We start from the raw sequence: 4,797 nt of genomic DNA on the forward strand, positions 1-4,797 counted from the left end.
GTATAAATACAAATATATATACATTTTATATATCTGTGTTTGGGTTTGTGTTTTGTTTGTAGCTGTTTTGTATATATGTGAGTGTATGTATGTTTCTATTTACGTAATTAATTATATATATATTTAATTTTGTGTGTATGTGTGTGCTCTCGTATATATATTTGTGAATATATATTGTATATTAAATTATATATATATTTTATATATAGAGTATATTATATTATCTATATATATATATATCATATAATACTATATTGTCTATATATATATATCATATATAGATGTAGATATATATATATATATATATGTATATATATATATATATATTTGTATGTATAAATATTATACTAATGTGTATAAATATTTTAATGCGTATATATATATATAGATATATATATACGTGTGTGTGTATTTGTATGTGTGTGGGTGTTTGTATGTCTTTTCATATATATATATATATATATATATACATATAATTTATTCATATTATACACATATTCCTATACATTTATATGTATGCACGCACACACACACACATATATATCTATATATATTTATATATATATATATATATATAGGTATGTATAGATATATAAAGATATATAGATATGTATATATATATATATATATATATAAATATATACGTATATGTATATAAAGAAATATAAATATTATTATATTTGCCTTGTTTATATTTTGTATATATTTGCAAATGTATTCATGCATGTATATCCATACATACATATATATATATGAGTCTGTGTCTGTGTGTATTTTCATTTATATATGTTTTTTTGAACGTGCATGAATTAATATATTTATATTGTATATATGCAAGTGTTAATATGTTTATTTTGTATTTATATATATTTATATATATATATATAATGTGGGTGTATTCTTGTGTTTTTCTGGTTTAATTTCTCTAATATATACCGATGTATTAATATGTGTTTATTTGTATGCTTATATTATATATATATATATAAATATATACTTGTTTGCGTGTGTATGTATATATAGATATGTGTTTGTTTGTGTGTAAATGTATATGTGTACAATTATTTTTCTGCACTTTGTATCACTTGTATGTATACGTTTTCTGAATTAGTGATGTTGATAGAATAGTAGTGCCAGTACTTCTACAACATTAATTTCTATCTATGAAGAACCAGAACTGTGCATGACCAAGTGATTATCGGCACGACCATAATCATCGTCGAACAGTGCCGCACAACCAAGTGTAGTACACAAATAAGGTAGTCAATCACAAATAGGTGTTTTATGTACGATACAAATAAAAATCAAAAATGTATACTGAATCATTATTTCCGAATTATACAATGATCATATCGTCAACCGCCTCGCACTTCTCGTCATCGTACTCGCACCTCAAATCAGCGGCACACGAAGTCAATGTCATCGCAGCGCATAGGGGTGTATTTTCAGCCTCGATGAGAGAATCGTCAGCCTCACACCTGTCATCGGCACCCAACATGCCATTGTACCATTTGCAGTACTTGTCTGTACCACAGGCTACCTCATCGATGTAGTTCATCGCACAATATTTGTCAGCATTCTGGTAGGTACCGTTGGCAGGTACTGTTACCCCAGTCATAACGGCGCTGATCGAGCCATCGACATTGGTGATAACCAAAATCGCGTCATCACTACCTTCACAATACGTGTCGTCCCAGTCGCAAGTAATGTTGGCATCACATGCAGCCTCGGTGGTGAGGTTTACACACGAAGCGTCATTGATCAGTTTTACTGTATCGTCATCGGCCTCACATCGTCCACCGTCCCACTCACAGAAAACGACTGCATTACAGATGGTCTGATTCGTATATGCCTCACAAATTACCTCGGGCACCACAAGTGTAGGTGTACCAGGGACAACCGCCTCTGTAGTTGTAGCAACTGCATCCGTGCTACTTGCTGCAGGAATGCTGGTTGTTGTTGCTGCTGTGGTTGTGACGGGTATGGATGAAACGGGTGTGGTTGAAACGAGTGTGGTTGAAGGTGCAGGCGCGATGCCGATGGAATCTCCACCTTCGCACACATTATCGTCCAGCTCGCATCGCAGATCGGCAAGACACAATTTTGGGGTGAGAGGAGCACATACGATGTCGTTGGTATCTTCTGCATTATCATCATCACCCTTGCATGTACTATCGCCAAGCAAGTCGTCGTCGAATTCACAATACTGGTTCGCTTCACATGTAGTTTTGTCTAGAATTGTGGTGCAGAAAGTTTCTACTTCTACATACATACTACCTGCTGGGGGTGCAGTGATGCCAGTAGTGTCTAGCATTATCTTGCCGTCGCTATCACTTACAACTGACACGGCACCGTGTTGTCCCTGACACTTGTTGTCATCCCATTCACAACGCACATCGGTAGCGCAAGTAGCCTCGGTTGCTGAATAACAAGCAATATCATTTATGCGCTCAACTAAGTCCTCATTCTCAAAGCAATCGGGGTTGATTGAGTAGTCCATCCATTCGCAGAATACCAATTCTACACACTGAGCCTGGTTTGAATTTTCGCACACAAAAGCGGCATTCTCGATATATGGCACTCCCGTTGTTGTGTTGGCTTGTCGTGTCGACATTGCTTGCGCACTTGCAGCGACAAGAACGACAATTGCGGCTTTCGAATTCATAATGGCTATAGTTGTTCTGTACGAGTGGAAAAGTCTACAATTTAGAGCGCGTGGGATACTGGGATTATTATGTTATATACTTGTTTTCGGTGCCTGCAGTTTGTATTTATACGTTTATAAATATGTTTTTTCGTCTGCTGTGCAAGTTGTCAGTTCACTTACACAGCCAAACTGGCACACAGCCTCCACTATCTCTTCTAGAGTGAGCCTACCACGTCCACAACAAGAGCAGGTAAAAAACGCATTTTTTTAGAACTCGGGAGACGGGCCTAGGAGGCTCGGAGTCTCGGACGGGTCGTGGATGCTTTTCATTGATTTGTCAGAATACTGATTGCTCCGGTAGAGCAAGCATACCATATATGGTAATTCATCGGAGCTATGTGACATTGTAAAATACAAATAGAATAGATGAATGGATCATGATTATTGATTCATCATGGATATGTGTGGGTTTGATTTTGGAGTCCTTCTTCGGATAAAATATGAACCTTCTACTTTACAAATACAATTATACATACATTTCTTATTTGGATTCTAAATTTCTACTGGGTTTGAAATGTAGAAAAAACTCAAAAACTACATACTAAATAGTTCTTCCGCCGGAGGCTCCGCGAGTGGACTCCACGGCATATTTTACACCGGAATTTTCTAGATTAGAATTCTGGCCCAATTTTATGTTTTGGGTGAAATTTCAGATTTTCCAGCCAGTCAAGCAACTCCAGCCGACTGAGCCGACTGATACAGTATGTACGGCCGTTCGGGTTTTTAGCCGTTTTATTTTTTATTTATTTTTTCAAATTCCGGAAAAAGTATCGATTTGCGTCATGTACTCATGGGAAGAAAAAAATAGACTGACGGATACAAGAGTCCAATACTCCATAGACACAAGTCCGCAGGACTTTAGCGTTGAACACTTAAACTTCTTGACTTTTCATATAAAAGGGGGCTGCGGGCACTCAAATAAACGCTGCTTTTAAAAACCACGGCAATAGCATACCATTCTAAATAAACAAACCGCCCTCCAAACCACAAGAAAGAAAATACGTTAAACGTCTATGTTCAAGTATCATGCAGGACCTAAAATTATTGACGTTATATTTTTTAAACCAAAACAAACGACCATGAGACATGAGTCATAAACTCCTATCGGCCATCAGTTATTATGATCAGCCCCAGCCGCCCAGGCCCGCCCCCAGGCCAACAGCAATCAGGGTCAGGGCGTCAGGCCAGCATGAATTCATGAGTCGTGAGTCATGACTCATGACAATGACTCCAGGGAGGAGTGAAGAGTATTATATATAGACTCCATAACAGTTGACAACTTGACATCATCAAATTTTTATTTTTGTACACTTCTTCGATGATCTTTTAGACTCTCTGTAAGCTCTTGCATTTGATACAAATTGTAAATATTTATCAAATTGTAAATTATATTTTACGTATCTGTGGAAGAATCTATCTATGTATCTATCTCTCTGTAAGTCTCTCTGTGTCTCTCTCTGTGTGTCTCTCTGTGTGTCTCTCTCTAGAGAGTAGAGTAGAGTGAGCAGTAGTATGTAGTACATAGTCCCTAACTCCCTATTAGACTGTAAATAGTGAGGAAGTCACCGGCAGAGAACTGTAAGGAATGTAGGACTGAAGGATTGCAACCTACAGGCCTGTGGCGGTACATAATAAGTGTCCCGTGCCTGCTCGTAATTTTCTCAGTTTAGAGCTCTGAGTGAGTCTCGGACTACCAGGGGTCTATACCGTGAGGAGTTAGGACAATGATTAAATTTTTCAATACAACGCTACTGATCACTGAACCTGGTCGTAGTTCCCAAAATAGTGAATTGGTCAATCATGCTACATGAATAGCACCTTTATAAATTCGTATGTTAATTGCCACATCGCGAATTCGTGATATACTTTCACGCTTGAGTCACAAGCGTCCGAAACCTCCAAGGTTATTGACTGCCAGGTCATGTCCGCAAAGTAACATATACATTTTGTTGGATCAGCAAACATACCTAGCATATTCATACATACACACACACACACATATATATATATATATACATATACATATACATATACATATATATATACATATACATATATATACATATACATATACATATACATATACATAT

At 36.7% G+C, this 4,797-nt stretch overlaps 1 protein-coding gene across 1 annotated transcript; it reads right to left on the minus strand.

Annotated features, from left to right (window-relative positions):
• Positions 1-681: 681 nt before the first annotated feature.
• Positions 682-2,816, minus strand: SARC_05556 (hypothetical protein). Its single transcript, XM_014300581.1, has one exon. It carries the CDS (start codon positions 2,663-2,665, stop codon positions 1,337-1,339), a length of 1,329 nt encoding a protein of 442 aa, XP_014156056.1. The 5' UTR covers positions 2,666-2,816; the 3' UTR covers positions 682-1,336.
• Positions 2,817-4,797: the final 1,981 nt, after the last annotated feature.

Source organism: Sphaeroforma arctica, assembly GCF_001186125.1.
Source record: "Sphaeroforma arctica JP610 unplaced genomic scaffold supercont1.358, whole genome shotgun sequence".
Lineage (NCBI taxonomy): Eukaryota > Ichthyosporea > Ichthyophonida > Sphaeroforma > Sphaeroforma arctica.